This window comes from Salvelinus fontinalis, chromosome 13 (assembly GCF_029448725.1).
Source record: "Salvelinus fontinalis isolate EN_2023a chromosome 13, ASM2944872v1, whole genome shotgun sequence".
Taxonomy (NCBI): Eukaryota; Metazoa; Chordata; class Actinopteri; order Salmoniformes; family Salmonidae; genus Salvelinus; species Salvelinus fontinalis.
The window spans coordinates 27,718,806-27,740,220 of NC_074677.1; the positions used below are offsets into that span (position 1 = coordinate 27,718,806).

The 21,415-nt window shown below is 42.5% G+C and overlaps 2 protein-coding genes across 2 annotated transcripts in view; one reads left to right on the forward strand and one right to left on the reverse strand.

The window, feature by feature from the left end:
• The first annotated feature begins 742 nt into the window (after window positions 1-742).
• Window positions 743-18,587, forward strand: LOC129868345 (proline-rich protein 7-like). The gene is made up of 3 exons (XM_055942244.1): window positions 743-1,661; window positions 3,313-4,414; window positions 10,188-18,587. Exons 2-3 carry the CDS (start codon window positions 4,102-4,104, stop codon window positions 10,646-10,648), a joined length of 774 nt encoding a protein of 257 aa, XP_055798219.1. The 5' UTR covers window positions 743-1,661; window positions 3,313-4,101; the 3' UTR covers window positions 10,649-18,587.
• Window positions 18,588-18,966: 379 nt separating this feature from the next.
• The window catches only part of LOC129868344 (drebrin-like), a gene marked incomplete in the record, with an annotated part of 130,311 nt that continues 127,862 nt past the window's right edge, over window positions 18,967-21,415 (reverse strand). Inside the window, 1 exon segment of the mRNA XM_055942243.1 lies at window positions 18,967-21,100. Coding sequence (XP_055798218.1) covers window positions 21,048-21,100 — 53 coding nt within the window.

The following is a 21,415-nucleotide window of genomic DNA, read 5'->3' on the forward strand; positions in this document are numbered from 1 at the left end:
ATTAAACATTTATGGCAATTTAGCTAGCTAGCTTGCATTTGCTAGCTAATTTGTCCTATTTACCTAGCTTGCTGTTGCTAGCTAATTTGTCCTGGGACATAAACATTGAGTTGTTATTTTACCTGAAATGCACAAGGTCCTCTACTCCGCTAATTCATCTTTCATGCAGGACTTGCAGCGCGATCTGCGTGACTTCTATTTTACAGGCTGACCACACCGCTCGCGTTACAAAATAAATGTAGAAATCTATGTTATTCAATTATTGCACCCACACTGCTCGTGCGCGCCAACGAGCATGTGCGTTGCCAAGGGCTAAAATAGAAATAGAATCAGTTCTATTTCTGACGCAGATCCCGCTGCAAGTCCTGCCTCTCCCATCTCCTCATTGGTTTATAGAAGCAGGTACCCACGTGCCATCTCCTCATTGGTTATACCCACGTGGGTGACTGAAAGACGAACAAGGTCAGTGGCGGTAATGCATCTAAGTTATGAAAGTTGCCAATCGCTATATAAAGTCAAGTTTAACTTATATGGTGATCGCATCTAAACTTTCATTGTATTACCACGACTACCGGCAAAACAGTTCGTCTTTCAATCACCCATGTGGGTATAACCAATGAGGAGATGGCACGTGGGTACCTGCTTCTATAAACCAATGAGGAGATGGGAGAGGCAGGACTTGCAGCGCGATCTGCGGCGTCGCAGACGCTCGTTGGCGGCGAGAGCAGTGTGGGTGCAATAATTGAATAACGTGGATTTCTAAATTTATTTTGCGACGCTCACGCACGAGACGTGTCCGGTCTGGTCAGCATGTTAGCCCCTGGCAACGCAGACGCTCGTTTGCGCAGTGTGAGTGCAATTAATTCATTAATATTGATTTCAAAAGGTATTTTGCAAAGTCTGCGGTGTAGTCAGCCTGTTACAGGATCAGTTGAACCTGGATGTAAATCGATTACATTTCATATATTTTGAATTATTATGATGCATGCTATTCGAATATATATAATATCATGTATACCATTTGCAAGTCTGGATAATGACACAGCATATAATATTCAAGAAAATGTGAGAAAGCAAAAAAGAGAGATAATCATGCCCTGCTATCAAAGAAATTCCAACCTTTTCAAGAGCAGGCTACAGTATTTGCGCTCCTCTCAGTTAACGTCCTTGGAAAACCCCTATCTGCATTGATTGTGTGTCCGTATAAACTACACCGCTTGAATGTCACGATGATTACGATGGAGCGGATGATTACGATGGAGCGAAAGGAGGATATTGATTGAATATATGATAGCTAGAAAGGGAGGAGCCAGGTTGCCAAGGTGAACGTAGACTACATTATTCTAGCACTCATTACCAAAAAGGAACCTGAGGAAGTTCGGGTGGAACGGAGGCGTAGCATCTCTCACTGAATGACTGCATGCTGTGGGGATGGAGAGGAAGTCATTTGCGCTTAAGGCAAAATAACAAATACTTTATGATATCTGTATTTACTTTATTGATAAATACATCCGAAACACCTTGGTTCACCGGTTTCTCTTGCTGTCATAAACTGTGAGCTCCATTTCAGGCCATTTCAATGGAACGGAGCGAGTCGTGTCTCTGAGTTCAGTCCATCAGGATAACCTATCAGGACGCAAGGAGACGCACTGGCAACAAAGGTAAACAACGAGTTGCATTCACATTTTCATGATCAGATGTTATGGAAATGGAAGCTGTATCTCACAACCTGACATTCATCAGGTGCGCATGCGAAATAAGTATTGTTTCAGGGGCGTCATGCACCCATTATTTTAGAGGGGGCTTGTAGTAAGGCTACATGAAGATGGTGTGTGTGGGGGCACATAAGAAGAATTTTGCATTTTTCAAACACCCGAAACACATTTTTTCCTGCCATCTAGAGCCACAATCATTGTTCCTAATTCTATGTAAAAGCTATGTCTATTTTTCAACAGGTTATCTTAGCTAAGATAGTAGGACAAGCTACTCTAACTGGATTGATAGCCTGAAATGGCTTGATAACAATTATGGGGTTGGGAGATTGGGAACCTACACTATATATACATACCTTCAAATGAGTGGATTTGGCTATTTCAGTCACACCCGTTGCTAACAGGTTTGGGAAGGTTGTATGCAAAATAAGCATAGGACAACCACTCTCTCACCAAGCTCTAAGAACCATATGGTTCTCAAAATGTTATGTGCTAGCTGAAGTGCTGAGCAATTCGTGATTTTTGAGGTCGGTTCAGTTTCTGTTTGATTATTTTTTGAAATATCATATTTTTTTTAACATTAAGTAGACTATGCATTATGTTGTTTGAATGCTGTAAAAACACAGAATAAAACAAAAGTCCCGTGATGGTAGTGACTGCCCATTACTGCTTATCACTTAACCATAATTTATTCACATTATTTTACTTTAATAAAATATTTAAGTTGTTGTGTATATTACATTTGTTTTATTTTATGACTTTTATTTCATTTCAAGTCATCATATCAGCGCTATAGAGCTGCTGCCAATGCTGTCTGACAAAATCACTATTTTAATAGTTCTTTAAAGTAAATAACGCATAGTTTTATGACTGCTGAATACCAACTATCAATCACTTAGATCATGTATTTTCAGGTAGAGCCATCTCGCGAAGCAACAGCTCCTTTCTATATCACCTCATGATCAAGCATTCTTCTCTCTTCAGTAGAAGGCATAAAAGAAACACAGACCGGACAAGTACATGCACAATGGATTATGGTCATTGTAGTTAATTACCACGTTTTATGCACTAAACTATCAAGAATATTGGCCTGTTGGAAACTAAAACACCCTCTACTACATCGCACAGTTCAGGCTAGATCTGCTTTATCTCTATAAAAACTGTGCGATGTGCGCATCGAGCTCACAGAAAATGACTAAATGAAATGGAATTCAAATAATTGAACCGACATTGGTTAATTCGTTTTTTTTTTTTAAACAAAAAATAACCAACATTTTGGTTAATCGCTCAGCACTAGCTATCTGTGAAGGATTAGCAGGATTGGGTCCCATTTAGCACCCATATAAAGGGCCCTGTTTTCCCAAAGAGATCTATGTACTGTTCTGATCCATCCTCTCTGAAGTGTGAAACTGATACTCACCCCTTGAGGTCACCATCATAATGATGCTTGAACAGCTGAGATCACTTACTAGACAGGCCCGTGTCCATGTTTCTGATATTGCAGCTGATATCTGATATCGTGTTTTGAAAATATTGCCTCTTTCATAATTGATAATGATGGTCACCTCCACCCTCTCTCCTCTCTCTGTTTGTTGAGCAGCGTAACGTCGGTAGTACCCCATAAAGGTGCTAGAATCCATCATCTGGGGTTCAGCGCACCAGAGGGGGGACTCGGAACCTCGCGGAACTCAGCCTGAGTGTGTGGAACCCCTGGGTCTGGCCCTGTGTCCTGGAGGAGGCAGCTGTGGGACAGACTGGCGCGTCACGTGGCGCTGCTCTGCCTGACCCCTATCCAGGCCTCACCCCTCAGAGGGCCCACTCAGTCTGCCTGGCGGGGAGAGGAGCAGGCCCTCAACCTCAGTGGGAAGGAGGAGTAGTGCTCTGTGTTTTTTTGTGATCAGAGTTTTCTTAAGTGGTGATTTTTCAGGATACCTGGACGGTGGATGTGATTTAGACTATGAGTTTTGCAGTGAGACTGGAGTGAGAATGTAGAAGATCACCTTGTTTTACCTCTGAAGAACCACAGGACATCTGATTTGAAGTGACCTGCAGGCTGGAAAACAACTGATCATACCTGGCCTTTGGACTAGAGAAGAGCCTCTGAGACAGTGCTGTTGTTGTGTGTGTGTGTAAGCACACTAGACACCCGGTCCTCTTAACAGAATCAGGGCTGTTCTGTCACACTGATATAAGAGGATTACAACTCAACAGAAGACTACACATTCAACCAAACTCTTCTGGAGACTGGAGCCCTATCTTTCTCTTGAATGTTTTCCCTTGTCTCCTCAGTGGCAGCCAGTGCTATTTGATTTAACGTATCTTCCCAGGTCCAGTTGGCTCCTCATTTCACGCACCTCGGTAGTTCCAAGTCAACTAGTTCCTCATCACCATGGTGATGTCCCAGGGCACGTACACCTTCCTGGCCTGTTTCGCTGGGTTCTGGTTGGTGTGGGCTCTCATCGTCATGCTGTGCTGCTTCTGTAGCTTTGTCCAGCGTCGTCTGAAGAGGAGGAGGGAGGAGAGGCTGAGGGAGCAGTGTCTAAGGGCCCTGGAGATGGAGTCACTGGAGTGCCTGGGCACAGCGGGGTTGGCTGGGTACCCTCCATCCAGAGAGCCCCTCCAGTTCTGCCCCCCGCTGACCCTCTCCCCACCGCTGCACATTCCCCGATCCCTCCCCGAGGGCAGCTGGGCGTCCCCACAAGGTAAGGTACTCATTCTGTAACACTACTTTTTTACTTGAATGTTCTATCACACGAACGCACGCACACACACACACACACACACACACTATGACAAAGTAAGATCGCTATTAGACTACAGTACCTTCAATTCTTTGGCTCGTTCTTGCTTATGTGTACCTACACTCTTATTAAAAAAAAGGGGTTCTTTATATTGGATAAGATTAAAGAAACCCTTTACTAAAAAAAGGTTCTATATAGAAAAGGAGTGACCTACGCTACTTTGAGTGTGGTATGATCGTCGGTGCCAGGCGAGCTGGATCCAGTATCTCAGAAACGGCCAACCTCCAGTGGTGTGCAGAATGGCATCTATGAATGTCGCTCCTTTTCACAGATGGGCTATTGCAGCAGACGACCACACCGGGTTCCACTCCTATCAGCTAAAAAAAAGAAGAAGCGGCTCCAGTGGGCCTGCGATCACCAACACTGGACAATTGAGGAGTGGAAAAACATTGTCTGGAACATGACAGCGAGTTCAGTTTACTTGAGTGTCCTGGTCAGTCCCCAGATCTCAACCCAATATGAGATGGAACGGGCTATTCACAACATGAATGTACTGCCCTCCAATCTGCAGCAACTGCATTATGCCATCGCGTCAGCATGGACCAACATCCCTGTGGAACATTTCCTACACTTTGTAGAATGACCTGAAGAATTTAGTCGGTTCTGGAGGCAAAAGGGGGTCCGACCCGGTACTAGATGGGTGTACCTATTAAACTGGATGGTGAGTATATATCCATATTAATGATGTTGTTGCATGATTTCACCTGGTCAGAAGAATGGCTAGCTGACGTCCGACACTGTTAGCTCTCTATGGCAAGGTGAAGATAAACAACATTGTTGCTGAAGTCTGAGTGGCAAACATCAAAGTTCATACAAATCTGTGCTGTTGCAAACTAACTGCTAGCTAAACGCAAGAGGAAATCATGTGTTTAATAAAAGCATACACTTAAGTGATAATGCACTCGAAGCCGGTGTTTGGAAGCTACTGTATATTGGCACTGGTGTTGTTAGCAAACCGTGCCAATATATCGTCCAAACACCGGCTTCCAGGGCATTATCACTTTTACACAACAGGTTACCAACATATTCAAATAATGATTTACATATTTTAATTTAAAACTTCATTTTGATTAATTTATTCACACTATTTCATCCTACCACATGATATAGTCCCGGCACAACTGTAGGGTTGCTACCCAAGGCTGGTCGTTCGTTCTATCGGTTCGGTTGTCAACCGTTCAGTCTTTTTGTTCTGTATCTATGGACACGACATTTAACACACTGTTTTTCTCAGTCTGGCAGTAACCCAGAACTATTGGAGGCAGAGGATCTCTCTTTCGGCTGCTGCTGACAACAAAGGCAGTTGTTCTTCTACATCACAGGTGTCAAACTCATTCCACGGAGGGCCGAGTGTCTGCGGGTTTTCGTTCCTCCCTTGTACTTGATTGATGAATTAACATCACTAATTAGTTAGGAACTCCCCACACCTGGTTGTCTAGGGCTTTATTGAAAGGAAAAACCAAAAACCTGCAGACACAAGGCCCTCCGTGGAATGAGTTTGACACCCCTGTTCTACATCATAATAATTATATGGCTGCATAGCATTTTGTCTTCATTTTGTCAGATTAACTCATGCTTATTTATGGAACCAGCCAAGCAGGTAGCCCAGCGGCTAAGGAGTTGGACCTGTGGCAGAAGTTGGACCTGTTGCCGAAAGGTGGCCGGTTTGAATCCCGGGCTGGGCGATGGAAAGAAACAGGAGAAATTGATCTGACAACTAAGGGGCTGCTGGGTTCACATCCTCAAAATATTCCCCTACCATTGGGCCCTTGAGCAAGGCCCTTAACCCCACAACATGCTCTCCATCCAAGGCTTGAACCTGTGCTCATCTCAACTGTATGTTTGAGGTCTGCTGGGGGGGGTGAGATGGGAGCAGGAGACACATTTTTGTTGTTCACTGTAACTAATGGACAAAGTATATTGTATTGCATTGTATTGTAGAGAAGTCAGCCAGAGTTGACGTGGGCCATCATTCAAACAAACAGAGACCTCCCTGGCCACCAGTGCATATGTCCAAACTATGCTACTATATATTGACAATAAATTCCAAAAACTATGTTGGTACTCTTTTGTCCATTATTTAATAGTTAATTCAATTATATTCTTAGCTCAAAATATTACTATTCAATAGTAGTGGTCATTCATAAAGGGCACCATGCAGGGTTCAATATGTAACCATTTTAGTTCAGTCAAGAAGAACCTCTAGGGTTCTGATCAAAGATTAAAGGGTTCAATATAGAACTTTTATGGGTTCCATATATGAAGCAAGCAATAGAAGCCTTTTTGGTTCTATAAGGAACCTTTTTCTCTAAGAGTGTATGCAACTCTTTACAGCTTTCACATATTGTCCCTTTCCAGTTCAATATGAAAGCAACATAAATATACAAAGAGCATAACTCAGGAGACACCTGCAGTTTTCTGTACATTACAAGCTACAGCAGTGACAGCAGGGACTCTAAACGCTTTTTTCTGTAGGCTTTCATTGTAGCTTTCTGCGTTCCTTTGTGGGTGACATGGTGACAGTTAGCGCTGTAGCATAGGCAGTGCGTGGGCAGAGCAGTGACAGAGTTAGCAGCACAGCAGCCAGCGCAATGACAGACTGCTAGCAGCTCGACATTTAGTAGGCGCCAACAGCATAGCAGTCAGTCAGTGGAGTGAAAGGTAAGCAAGGTAAGCAAGGTAAGCAACCATTGAAATAGACAGAGAGCGAGCAAGCACAAAAGCCAGATAGAGGAACTCAGTACCAGAGCAGCAGGACAGGGTGGTTAAGGTGAACACCTCAAAGTAGGAGGAATCTGCTCATTGGGAAGACAGCCGCTTATAAAGGGAAAGAAAATGTAGATTTTTATTTATCCAGGCAAGTAAGTTAAGAACAAATTGTTATCTACAATGACGGCCTACCCCAGCCAAACCCTAACCCAGACGACGCTGGGACAATTGTGTGCCCCCCTATGGGACTCCCAATCACAGCTGGTTGTGATACAGTCTGGAATCAAACCAGGGTCTCTAGTAATGCCTCTAGCACTGAGATGCAGTGCCTTAGACCGCTCCGCCACTTGGGATCCCCTCCCCCAAATGACATAGCGCCAAGACATAAAATGGCCACAAAATGATTGATATTCAAGGCACAGCTTGTGTTCAGAAATGTAATTGAACAAGCTTCATTTACATTTTTAATTGCCATTTTCTCATGCTGAGATCCATCGGCCTCCAGCATTGGAGAGGGCTTGTTCCAATAATACCTCCCACCCTGCACCCTGCAGCTGCTGCTGTGCTTACGTCATAGGGGCTGTCCATGGCGACAGTGGTGGGCCCCAGGGCCACTGAGGCTGAGATTAGCAATCATGTCCCTAGGGGAGGTGGCTCCGCTCTGGGCTGTCCCTGAGCCGTGTCCCCCCTTCCACCACCCTCCACAGCCCTGCCACCCCTCTGCACTTGTTGGCCCTCTCTTTGTCCAGAGGCATTGCTGACACGGGAAACGAACATGACCACCTGGCTCATGAAACATTCCTTTCATCTCCCAGTGGAAATAGCTCCAGTGCTCTGGGCCTCTATTGTTACTGTATGGAAGCTTGCTTAGTGTTTATTTCTCCATATAGAGGCTGGGGCTAAAATTACAAAGGGGGCCAGAGCAGGGAGTTATGAACATGTGGTGGAAAAAGGGATCATAACATTAATGTAATTGGTTGTGGAGATGTAGACATACGCAGACATGTACATACAGCAGATCTTAACATTAGTGCCACCATGATGACACTTCCAACACATGCTGTGGAGGATTTCCATATCAGATGTTCTATATCCTCAACATCAATTGGTTGTTGTGTTTTTAGTGAGCAGCAACATTTCTTCCAGTGGAAAAACACTCAAGTGCAAAGTGGTATGGCTCACTGCCTGGAATAAATAGTAGTATAGACAGACTGTGGGTGTGCTTTGAAAGAAATGTAGGCTGGGAAATGGAGTTTATGATTAACCGTGTTATCCATGTTATGACCATGTCTAAGCGCACACCAGGCTGGGTTTTCACACATTACTAGAGAAATGATAACACTAGAGGAAGTACCAGGTGTGGTCAGAGGCTCTGAGACAATCATGTCTCGGAGCTCTAAATCAAATCACATTTTATTTGTCTCATACACGTGTTTAGCAGATGTTATTGTGGGTGTAGCGAAATGCTTGTCTACGGAAAATTCCTTCGACCTCATGACTTGGTTTTTGCTCTGACATGCACTGTCAATTGTGGGACCTTATATAGACAGGTGTGTGCCTTTCCAAATCATGTACAATCAATTGAATTTACCACAGGTGGACTCCAATTAAGTTGTAGAAACATCTCAAGGATGAGCAATGGAAACAGGATGCACCTGAGCAAAATGTAGAGTCTGAAAGCAAAGGGTCTGAATACTTATGTAAATAAGGTATCTGTTTTTTATTTGTAATACATTTGCCAACATTTCTAAAAACCTGTTTTCACTTAGTCATTATGGGGTATTGCGTGTAGATTGATGAGGAACATATTTAATTTAATCATTTTTAGAATAAGGCTGTAACGTAAAAAAATATGGAAAAAGGGAAAGGGTCTGAATACTTTCCAAATGCACTGTATATGAGATGATCAATAGCCCAAAACAATGAGATCATCTCTTGATGATATATTCATTACAATCGACATGATTTGTTTCCCCTGAAGAGAAATGTCTGATTCACTCTAGGGCAGGGGCACCCCCCGAACAGTATTGTCTGATTCACTCTAGGGCAGGGGCACCCCCCGAACAGTATTGTCTGATTCACTCTAGGGCAGGGGCACCCCGAACAGTATTGGCTGATTCACTCTAGGGCAGGGGCACCCCGAACAGTATTGGCTGATTCACTCTAGGGCAGGGGCACCCCGAACAGTATTGGCTGATTCACTCTAGGGCAGGGGCACCCCGAACAGTATTGTCTGATTCACTCTAGGGCAGGGGCACCCCGAACAGTATTGTCTGATTCACTCTAGGGCAGGGGCACCCCGAACAGTATTGTCTGATTCACTCTAGGGCAGGGGCACCCCGAACAGTATTGGCTGATTCACTTCGGCACTACATTGTGAATCAGGCACGTCCACTACCCATCTACCCGCTCTCTTGTAATCTCCTCTACTCCCACCTTTTCTGTTCCTCTGGGCTTTCTCTCTGTGAGCTGTAAAGGGATTGAAGACAGATGATTGTGTTTTAATACATCAGTAAATTAGCCTCCCACTTGTGGCTTGAGTGTTCCTGTCAGACAAATATCCCATTAATCTCTTCACACCGTGTGTGTGTGTGTGTGCGCGCGTGCACGCTTGTGTGTGAAGCCATTTAGCACTATAAAAAAACTGTCCGAATTGAGTCATCAAAGAAGCCTTTACTGTAGGCCACTGTAGTAATCAATGGAACGCTCACCGCTCAACCTATGTTGATTCACAGTTTAAAGGCAAAGCTGTAAGTGTAGGACTTGGCAATGGTATCAGTAACTCCAGATGTAAAGTCAGTCATTTGAGCTGGCTGAGGCGTCAAAGGAGTTACATTAACATTATGTAATAGCCGGTCAGTTTACCAATGATGATCTCCCACACAACCCTGTCCACAGGAACCCTTAGGTCTACTGTGTCGATGGGAAAGGGGGAACTAACATACGAGTGTCTGTTTCTCCCCAGAGACGGACGTGTTTGGGAAGCCCCCCTGCTACGAGGAGGCTGTTCTGATGGAGGACCCCCCTCCCCCCTACTGTGAGGTGCTGGCTGACAGCCGGGGGGGCACCTACACCAAGCCCACCCCCCAGACCTCCAGGCTGGAGCAGCAGGAGCCTGAGACCTCCAAGACTCCCCCTGTCACAGTGTTCTCTGAGCGGGGCTACTCCTCCTTGATCCGCCTGCCCACCGCCCGACGCTGGGACTCCCTGGGTCACCTGCTCTCCACAATGGACCTCAACCACAACACCCTCCCCACGGAGCCCCTCTCTCTGCAGGCCCAGGCTACCGTCACCATACCCCGCGAAGGCCGGACTCACACACACCCAGAGCTGGGGCTGAGAAGTATCCATGGGCTCAGGGGGCTAGAGCAGAGCTGTGGCTTTCCCACAGCCTTCCCTCTGCTGGGTCGCAGTACAGCCGTGTAGGCCTGACTAACCCTCCTGGAGGTGGGGGTCAGACTGGAGCTAAGGACACTTGGTTGAGGTGGAGAAGCGTTGGGTTGGGTTTGAGGAGTTGCATCTGGGTGGTAGAGTTGGACTGATGATGAAGGGGATAGACGAGAAATATCCTTCAGACTCCCAGCAGCCAGAGGTGTTGACAGAGTGAGATGGGACACCCTTTCTAAAGATGGTCCCTCTTCCCAGCCTTCCTCTCATCCTCCCTCCATTATCTGGCTCTCTCTCTACCTCCAATTCTTTCTATTCTCTTTATCTCTTTAGTTGGATTGATCTCTCTATTCTCTGCAGCATTGCAGCCTGATGCAGAGCAGCTATTATATGAGTCTGCTGTTGCCATAGCTCCCTGGAACTGTCTGTTGCCCATGACACCTTGGGCCCCTAGTGACCTCTCCTCCTCGTCGAGTTTCTAAAGACATTTTCATAGGCTTTCTTTGTATGACTGCAGGTTGAAAGAGGGGGAAAACATGCCAAGCTCTGTGTTGCTGTTTCTCTTGATGTATAGTATGTATAGTGAAGGACCAAGAAAGACATGTTGGTGCATTCAGCCCAAGTAACTATCGCCCTGCTCGGAGCATTGCAATGTGCAATGGAAACTTTGTTTTGTATTGAAAAAGCTCTTCTTCAGCATTACTGTCATATCTTCAAGATGTTATGAAGTGGACTATGAATATCAATTTGATAACCCCCAGCTGGGTATTGTTGCTCCTCAGTGTACAGCGACTGCGTGTGTGCATATGTGTGTGCCTGCGTGTGTCTGTCTGTGTGTGTGTGTGTATGTGGTTGCTATCTTTCCACGAGGGAAGTGTTTTATCAAGATTGTGATTGTGAATCCATTTCTTTCTTTCTCTCCCTCCGTCATTATCCCTCTGTCTTCCTCTCAAGCTACTCATCAGGCTAGATGTGACTGTGAGACACTCTCCTTCACATTGCCATGGGGGTGCTACAATACATATAGCAGACACCATCACAAAAAATGTAATCTGTCATGGTAGAAAAACAAAGCTATCACCATGCACCAAGCAATTGCAGAGATGGGATTTCTGTTCCTTTTCCTGATTTAAAAAAAAGTTTATTCAGCTATGAAATACTTTTGCAGAGGGAAATTAATCTATCCAATCCTGACCTCCCTTACTACCCCGGTAAGCCTATTAGGAACAGTGTTACCACCAAGGTCCACCGCATTGTTATTAGCTGTTATGTAACCCAATTCAATCACATTACATAATCCACTGAAATTAATGGAGTATTTGATGGCCTGGGCTTACTTGGCAGTACTGAGATACTTGGACAAATTAGGAAGCTTGTCAGTGCAAAGCTGAGGTGCTGTCCTCAAGGAGCTTATATAAATGTAGAGATAGGGAACATACAGTACCCAATGCCAGGAGAGAGAGAGATGAGAGGGAGAGAGAGAATGAGAGAACTACTTGAGGCTATTCCTGCAGATAGAGATAATGTTATTACTGAGAGGTAAAAAGTTTTTCAGTTTGAATCTATACAGACAATGTCACAGTTTGTCCTTGGTTCTATTGCAATATTATGGTAGTTTGTTGTTCTGTGTAACATAGCATTGAGACGGTCCATTAAGTTTATTTCGGATGCTGATATTTAAGATATTTTTTACCAAAAGTATAGTCTACAGCAGGTATTCCCAAACTGGGGCAATGTTGTCGGGGGTACGCCAAATAAAAATGTGATTCGCATTCTATTTAAATACATTTAAAAAAGACAATTTTCTTCACATTTTCAAACAGTCCATTTATATTTTCCAACTTGGCTATATATTTGGGTGAGTTTTTTTATTTTTTTTATCGCCTGAGTAGCCTCGTTACACTGTCAAAAATAAAATTTAACCATCTAGTGTTAAGCGAAATAACAACACAATGTCAAATACAGGTAGCCTAGTCAAATAATTAACATCTAATCACATTAACCATTACTCTCTCCCGGAAATTCCACTAACAGTCCGTATGTAGCCAAACGTAGCTGCTGCTCATTCCGTTTGCTCGAAAATGTATAAATGGTTAAAAAAAGTAAGGCTTCCACAAGCACATCCAATGCTAGCGTCAGTCATTCTACATTTTGTTGTTAGCCCATCTAGCATGGACACTGACAGTTGTGAATCTGATGCAGCCGAAGAGCTACTGTCCCCTTACCCGGGAAAGCACCGAACAACAGTTGGACGTTGGACCATCAAAGAGGTGCAAATATGATGAGAACTACATTGATTTGGGGTTCACTTATATTGAGAGTAGCCACAGTGGGTTATATGTGCAAAAGTACTATCTCACAACTCGATTAAACCTTCACTCTTGCGCAGACATTAAGAAACAAAACATGCCAATTTTAAAAATAAGCCACAGGAGTTTTTTGAGCGAGAATTAAGATGACTTTTAAGTAGTAAGACATGTATAAAAGCAACAGATACCATTAATAAGAAGGGGCTAGAAGCATCTTAAATGGTGAGCTACCGAGTGGCTAGGACAGGCAAGCCCCATACTATTGTGGAAGACTTAATTCTTCCTGCTGCCGCAGATATGGCTGGGACAATTCTGGGGGAAAAGGCCCAAAAAACTATAGAGACAAGGTCTTCATCAAACAACACTGTTTCACGACACATCAGTGACATGGCAGGAGATGTTCTGAAATAATTACTGCTTTGCATACAAACCAGTGAATTCTATGCATTACAGCTGGATGAGTCAACAGACGTGGCGGGCCTGGCACAGCTCCTGGTATGTGTCCGTTACGTTTATGGGGGTTCAATAAAGGAAGATATCCTCTTCTGCCAACCACTGTAAATCAGGACAACAGGAGAGGATATTCTTAAAGTACTGGACAGCTTTGTGACACAAATGGACTTTGGTGGTCGAGATGTGTATCTGTAATGATGGCGCAAAAGCTATGACAGGGAGACATAGTGGAGTGGTAATGCGCGTGCAAACAGTGGCTCCCATCGCCACTTGGATACAATGCAGCATCCACCGAGAGGCTCTTGCTGCCAAGGGAATGCCTGACAGCTTGAAATACGTTTTGGACACTACAGTGAAAATGGTTAACTTTGTTTAAGCAAGGCCCCTGAACTCTTATGTATTTTCTGCAATTATATGGGCAGCGACCATATAACGCTTTTACAACATACAGAAGTGCACTGGTTATCAAGGGGCAAACTATTGACACGTTTTTTTGAATTGAGAGACAAGCTTAAAGTTTTCTTTACTGACCATAATTTTCACTTGTCTGACCACTTGCATTCTCACAGGACTGGCCTATCTAGGTGATGTTTTTTCTCGCCTGAATGATCTGAATCTAGGATTACAGGAACTTTCCGCAACTATAATCAATGTGCGGGACAAAATTGAGGCTATGATTAAGAAGTTGGAGCTCTTCTCTGTCTGCATTAACAAGGACAACACACAGGTCTTTCCATCATTGTATGATTTTTTGTGTGCAAATGAACTCAAGTTTACAGACAATGTCAAATTTGATATAGCGAAGCACCTGAGTGAGTTAGGTGCACAATTACGCAGGTACTTTCCCGAAATGGATGACACAAACAACTAGATTCATTATCCCTTTCATGCCCTGCCTCCAGTCCACTTACCGATATCTGAACAAGAGAGCCTCATCGAAAATGCAACAAGCGGTTCTGTGAAAATTGAATAGAATCAGAAGCCACTGCCAGATTTCTGGATTGGACTGCACTCAGAGTATTCTGCCTTGGCAAATCACACTGTTAAGACATTAATGCCCTTTGCAACCATGTACATGTGAGATTGGCTTTTCGGCCCTCACTAGCATGAAAACTAAATACAGGCACAGACTATGTGTGGAAAAAGCCTGAGACTCTCTCCAATACAATCCAACATTGCAGAGTTATGTGCATCCTTTCAAGCACACCCTTCTCATTAACCTGTGGTGAGTTATAAAACCTTATATGTTCATAAAAAATTGTGAATATGTCAGATGGCTAAGTAAAGAGCAAAATGATTAATTATTATTATATTATTATTTGTGCCCTGGTCCTATAAGAGCTCTTTGTCACTTCCTATGAGCCGTGTTGTGACAAACTCACACTCATTCTTATGTTTAATAAATGTATCGTATAGTGTGTGTATCAGGCTTACAATGATGACAAAAAACAACGTTTGAGATTGCGCTGACCCTGGTTCTATATAGAAAATTGCATTGAGACAACCATTTGAAGAACTTACAGGCTTTTCTTTTTCAGAACAATCAAAACAAACAAGTGAAGCTGATTATCATGGCTCCTGAATGTACTAATTCATGTTTTAAGTGTAACTGAAAATGAACACTATTTAATTTGATGTGTTTCTATCCATGCTTGAAGTAATGTTGAATATTATTTTGACAAAGGTTTTGTCTGTTTAATCACACAACTTGTCACATACAGTACTCTTGATTAACTGACAATTGCCTCCCTGAGTTGTCATGCATTGATTCCAGTTTATTTCATTGTACCACGGTTGTTTTGTTTGTGCTGTTTTTATGTTCTGTCTTTCCTCTCCCCCGCAACAGGAGAAGGAAAAGACAGAGGTGTATGCCACTGTCCTCCATCCTCCAGTGGCATACGTGTTGCTAGGTAACCACCAGGCCAGAGCACTAGCTAGAGTCTGTTTAGAATGCAAGGGAACATCAGCTGTGTGGCCAGTCAGAGCATACTCATTCAGAGCACATTGGGGATGGTGCACATGGCTAGGATACATGGCCCTTATCTACTAGTGTAGGGCTGGGACTGTCAGTAGTGTCTGACGACTGACATCCACAGGGTTTCCCATCCCAGGGCTCGCTAAACACAGTTGGAACTGGAACTTTCTGTCTAGCTGTCAATGTGACAGCCATTTTGAGGAAATCGATAAAATGCCCTGATGGAGTGGACCGTTCCTGCAATATTGGATTGACATCACTGTGGGAGATCCATAATTTGAGGATATATCCAAATACCATCCAAGGGAGCATATCTGTCCAGATAGGCCAAATCAATCTGTAGCCTAAAGCAGGAAATGGCCATGCTATAGTATGGACTCTCAGTGACTGACATCCCACACATACTGTGAATATACAAACTGTTTTGCTGTGAATGAATGTACATACAACATGTAGCATGCAAAGTATTCGCTATACGTCTGACTGCAGGAGCTGTTCTCTGTTAGTCACTCCTACATCTGTTGCTACTACTGTACTGTATGGATGTGTAAATAATGGCACTCTATTCCCAATATAGTGCACTGCTTTTGATCAGGGCCCATATAGGCATTACGGTGCCTCCCGAAAGTATTCATACCCCTTGACTTATTCCACAATTTGTTATGTTACAGCCTTAATTCAAAACAGAGGAAAGAAATAAAATCTCACCCATCTACACACAATACCCCATGATAATGACAAAGTGAAGACATGTTTTTCGAAATGTATTGAAAATAAAATACAGAAATATCAAATCTACATAAGTATTCAAAACTTTGTAGAAGCAAATTTGGCATCGATTGCAGCTGTGAGTCTGTCTGGGTAAGTCTCTAAGAGCTTTGCACACCTGGATTGTACAATATTTGCACATTATTCCTTAAAATATTCAAGTCAATCATTGCTAGACAGCCATTTTCAAGTCTTGCCATAGCTTTTCAAGCCGATTTAAGTCAGCGCTGTAACTACTGTAGGCTACAAAGTAGTCACAGCTTTATTTGCACATTATAAACATGTCTTCAAGCTCTGTCAAGTTGGTTATTGATCACTGTTAAACAGCCATTTTCAAGTCTTTCCATAGATTTTCAAGCCGATTTAAGTCAAAAGTGTAACTAAACCACTCGGGAACATTCAATGTCGTCTTGGTAAGAAACTCCGGTATTTATTTGGCCTTGTGTTTTAGGTTATTGTCTCGCTAAAATGTGAATTTATCTCCCACTGTCTGTTGGAAAGCAGACTGACAGGTTTTCCTCTAGGATTTTGCCTGTGCTTAGCTCTATTTAGTTAATTTTTATTTTTGAAAAACTCCCTAGTCATTGCCATTGACAAGCATACCCATAACATGATGCAACCACCATGCTTGAAAATATGAAGACTGGTACTCAGTGATGTGTTGTGTTGGATTTGCTCCAAACATAATGCTTTGTATTCAGGACATAAAGTTCATTTCTTTGCCACATTTATATTGTTTTACTTTAGTGCCTTGCAAACAAGATGCATATTTTGTAATATTTTTATTCTGTACAGGCTTCCTTCTTTTCAGTTTGTCATTTAGGTTGGTATTGTGGAGTAACTACAATGTTGTTGATCCATCCTCAGTTTTCTCCTATCACAGCCGTGAAACTCTGTAACTGTTTTAAAGACACCATTGACCTCATGGTGAAATAACTGAGTGGTTTCCTTCATCCCGGCAACTGAGTTAGGAAGGATGCCTGTATCATTGTAGTGACTGGGTATATTAACTTTTTCACCATTCTCAAAGTGATATTCAATGTCTGCTTTTTAAAAATCCATCTACCAATAGGTGCCCTTTTTTGCGTGGCATTGTCACGCCCTGACCATAGTTTGCTTTGTATGTTTATATGTTTTGTTTGATCAGGGTGTGATCTGAGTGGGCATTCTATGTTGTATGTCTAGTTTGTCTGTTTCTGTGTTTGGCCTGATATGGTTCTCAATCAGAGGCAGGTGTTAGTCGTTGTCTCTGATTGGGAACCATATTTAGGTAGCCTGTTTTGTCATTGTGGGTTGTGGGTGATTGTCTAAGTGTAGTGTTTTTGTGTCAGCACTATTATTCATTAGCTTCACGTTCGTTGTTTGTTATTTTTGTATAGTTTCGTTAAGCATTCTCTGTGTTAATAAATATCAAGATGAACACTTACCACGCTGCATATTGGTCCGCCGATCCTTCAAACTTCTCCTCCTCAGATGAGGAGGACGACGAGCGTGACAGGCATTGGAAAAACCTCGCTGGTCTTTGTAGCTGAATCTGTGTTTGAAAGTCACTGCTCAACTGAGGTACCTTACAGATAATTGTAGGTATGAGGTTGTATCGATGTGCACTGAGAGTCGGGAAGCAAGTTCAGGGAGTGAGTGTTTTAATCAAATAAATGTAACATAATACAAAACAAGAAACACTAACAGCACACAGACATGAAACAGAAACAATGATGCCTGGGGAAAGAACCAAAGGGAGTGACATATAAAGGGAAGGTAATCAGGGAAGTGATGTAGTCCAGGTGAGTCAGACGACGCACAGGTGCGCGTAACGATAGTGACAGGTGTGCGCCATAAAGAGCAGCCTGGTGACCTAGAAGCCGGAGAGGGAGCACACGTGACAGAGGTACAGAGATGTAGGTAGTTATTCAAAAATCATGTTAAACACTATTATTGCACACAGTGTGAGTCCATGCAACTTATGTGACTTGTTAAACAAATTAATTGAATATTTATTGACAAATGTTTTATTAATTTGTAGGAATTTCTAAAAGCACAATTCCACTTTGACATTATGGGGCATTGTGTGTAGGCCAGTGACACAGCAGCTCAGTTGAATCCATTTTAAATTCAGGCTATAACACAACAAAATGTGGATGAAGTCAAGGGGTGTGAATACTTTTTGAAGGCATAGGGGGCCTTTGGGATGCAGCCTATGTGTTCCATGTATACCTGTGAGGAGAAAGGGTCTTTACAGAACATTTCACATTTTAGCGGATGCTCTTATCCAGAGAAATGTACAGTAGTGAGTGCATACAATTTCATACTGGTCCCCTGTGGGAATCAATCCCACAACCCTGGCATTGCTAGCACCGTGTTCTGCCAACTGAGCCACACAGGACCATACCTGGATTATTACTAAGTCAACAGTGCCAACATCTCTTGAATAAAATGCAGTTGAATAAAATATAGATTAAAACAAACATGACAAGTGGCAGTGACAGACTTTTAAGGTTGTTGGATGTTTTGTGTTCATTTCTGCTTTGAATGACTGAGATATTTTTTTGCAGAGAAAGCTTTGAAATGCATCAGTGAGCGGCCTGGAGCAATCCAGTACTTCAAGATGATAAATGATATGATCAATATAAAAAGTGCACTTCTACCCTACAATATAATGATATGAGATTCTCTGACCAAGATGGCTGTCATTTTAGTCATGTTGCCAGGATGTCAATGTTCATTTTAGTGTTCTATTTAACTCTATGATGCTAGCACTTCATCATACTATTGAAGTATTCAAGGATGCATTAGATTGGGGTGATACAGCCAAAAGAAAAAGCTGTCAAATCAAAAACACTCTGAAGTCATCATTTGGAGGTTTTTAAGTCTTTTATTAACATACATCAGCACTTAGCATGTCACAAAAGATCTTGTGCTTATTTAAAAAACAGAGCGTGTGAGAAGCGGATGGAAAAGAGGGAAGATAAATAAAATATATTTTAAATGAAAAGAGAGATAAGACAAGGAACAGCTAAGCCTTGCTTTGGGGCAAAGAGGGGTAGTAGTAGTAGAGTAGTAGTAGTAGTCTCCTAGTAGTGTGATCGGGAGAGAATAATAATTACTACCCAGGAGGTTATCAGGGTGAAGAAGTATACATTGAAATCATGTAGAAAGGGTGTCAGTTATTGCTAAAGATGCAGGTTGGTCGGCTCTTACTAAGCATTCTTTGATTCTCATATACAGAAAAAGGCTGGTAGGGATATGGAATCACATTTCGCTTCAAAGAAACTTTATTTAAACATCTCATTCAATCCCACAACAAGCCTAAATTCAAAGTGTCATAATCATAAGGGCCACAATGACAAAGTGTTAGACGTTCATTAGTTGTAGTTGTGTATTTCTAAAAAACAAACGCTATTTACAGGACAAAATACTAGATTGGTTAATTTTCTTATTGCTTGTTGGTTCCCACTCAGAATTCTGTGGTAAGAGCACATAGCTATAACAACATATAGCTGCTATAGAAGTGTTCTATATCTATGGGTAAGAATATAGAATCAGATCTAAGGAGTGGCATCTCAGGAATGAAACTATAACCTTGAAAAGTAATGATAAGAAACCTCCTGTAGATGAAATAATGGAAGACTGGTCTATAAGCCATGTGGAGAGGGATGCATCAAGAAGCTAGAACCTGTTTCTAAACATTAGAGCAATAATACCGTTTAAAACCAGGCTTGATGATCAAAAGCATTTAGAAGAGCACCTGGCAAAACTAATCCACCGGAATGGTTCTCATTTAGACTGTTAACAGTGAAATCAGAAACGAGATAACTGGGTGAGAGAATGATATCTGTGCAAAAACAACACAGAGGTAGTCCAACAATAGAATTACAATAGTATACAAAACGGTGCTGAGGCCATCTAGGGACGTGCATGTGAACTACATAATTTTAAAAGAAGGACAAGGGAAATAAATACACATGGAAAGCAAAAGGGTGCATTTGTGTCATTTACTGCAAAGAAGGTGTAGTGTTACAAAGCAGAGACTACTGCAGCAGCTCTAGAAGACACACTGTTCCGTTCATAGTGCCACAATGTGTGATGAACGTCCTCATTCCCATCTGAGTGCTCTAGATACAGTCATTGCCTAGACAAAACAAGAGACTACCGCTATTGCCATGATTCAAAGATCCTGAATGTCAATTTATAGAACACTTCTAATAGGTAGAAAAATCATACTTATTTTCCCCATGTCAGATTTTCTGCTGGGAGAGATGCCAACCAACACAACGATAACAAACTACAATAGATATTCCTTTTCAAAGTGACTTGGTACAGCACAAAACAAGTATTTCGTTATACCTCCCTTGAATGTATCAGGGTTTTACTATGGGGTAGTACAATGGTACTGCTATCCCAGCCTGTAGTCTGATGTTCGCCACGCCTTTATCTGCCCCCACCCTCCCATTGCCCCATGGCCAAACTGAAACATCAAAGACTACAGGATTACACTAGGCACCACTCCTCTCTGATCCCCAACTACTGTAGCTACCCAGAACGAGGGAGAACGGAGGGGGAGGGTTGCTATACATTCTAATAGGCTACCTGTCTGGTACAGGGTGTTTAGTCTGCTGTAGAAGACACATACATTCTCAAGAAAGTATTCCCCACTCCCCACTATTTACTCTGCATAGCAAAAAAAGGAGAAATCAAAGAAAAAGAAAAAAACACAAAACCAAGAGCTCATTATTAACGCATTAGCATCTTTAACAATAACTCAAAAACCTTTTCATGTGGCTAACATCAGTTTTTTCCCCTTCTAGAATATTATACCGATTTTTTTTATGCAAGACTTGTTGTTGTTATTATTACTTTAAAAAAAAGTCTGTTTGGTTGTTGATGATGCGTTGTTTCTGCTTTCCACCGCCGGACCGGACTACTTCGCCATGGTCTAGTCGCTGTCTTCCATTACAGGGTCTGTGTCCCAGCATGTGATGTCAATCTCTGTACACACGCACAGGGCATAGATAAACATCCATAAATCCACTTGGTCAATGTTTGAAAAAACAAACACACACACAAACTTTAATCTTTTTATCTAGGGTGTCTTACAATATGTCAAATAAATGGGCAGAAACAACCACATACTATAACAATCAGCAGCATAAGTCAGACTGTCTTCAAAAATAAGTGTGACAGCAGTTCTTGAATAAAATAGTAACAACATGATTAGCCAAGCTGGTGATTGTTAAGGTACCATTTGTAAAGGGTTTATAAAGAGTTTATAATGATGTCGTTAATGGTTATTAAATTACTTGT